The following is a 260-nucleotide window of genomic DNA, read 5'->3' on the forward strand; positions in this document are numbered from 1 at the left end:
TGGCTGAGGCCTCCCCCTGCCCCCGCTCTGCAGTCCCAGATCACCGAGGACTTCCGGGCCCTGAGGAAGACAGCCGAGGACATGAACCTGTTCAAGAGCAATCACCTGTTCTTCCTCCTCCACCTGGCTCACATCATCGTCATGGAGACCATCGCCTGGTTCACCGTCTTCTACTTCGGCAACGGCTGGATCCCGACCGTCATCACGGCCTTTGTCCTTGCTACCTCGCAGGTGAGGCGTGACCCCCGCCCCTGTCGCTG

At 61.9% G+C, this 260-nt stretch overlaps 1 protein-coding gene across 1 annotated transcript in view; it reads left to right on the forward strand.

The window, feature by feature from the left end:
* The window catches only part of LOC102261893 (fatty acid desaturase 2), a 57,841-nt gene that overhangs the window by 39,552 nt on the left and 18,029 nt on the right, over positions 1 to 260 (forward strand). Inside the window, 1 exon segment of the mRNA XM_014544545.1 lies at positions 34 to 253. Coding sequence (XP_014400031.1) covers positions 34 to 253 — 220 coding nt within the window.

The sequence above is a fragment of the Myotis brandtii genome, unplaced genomic scaffold (genome assembly GCF_000412655.1).
Source record: "Myotis brandtii unplaced genomic scaffold, ASM41265v1 scaffold369, whole genome shotgun sequence".
In the NCBI taxonomy this organism is placed as follows: domain Eukaryota; kingdom Metazoa; phylum Chordata; class Mammalia; order Chiroptera; family Vespertilionidae; genus Myotis; species Myotis brandtii.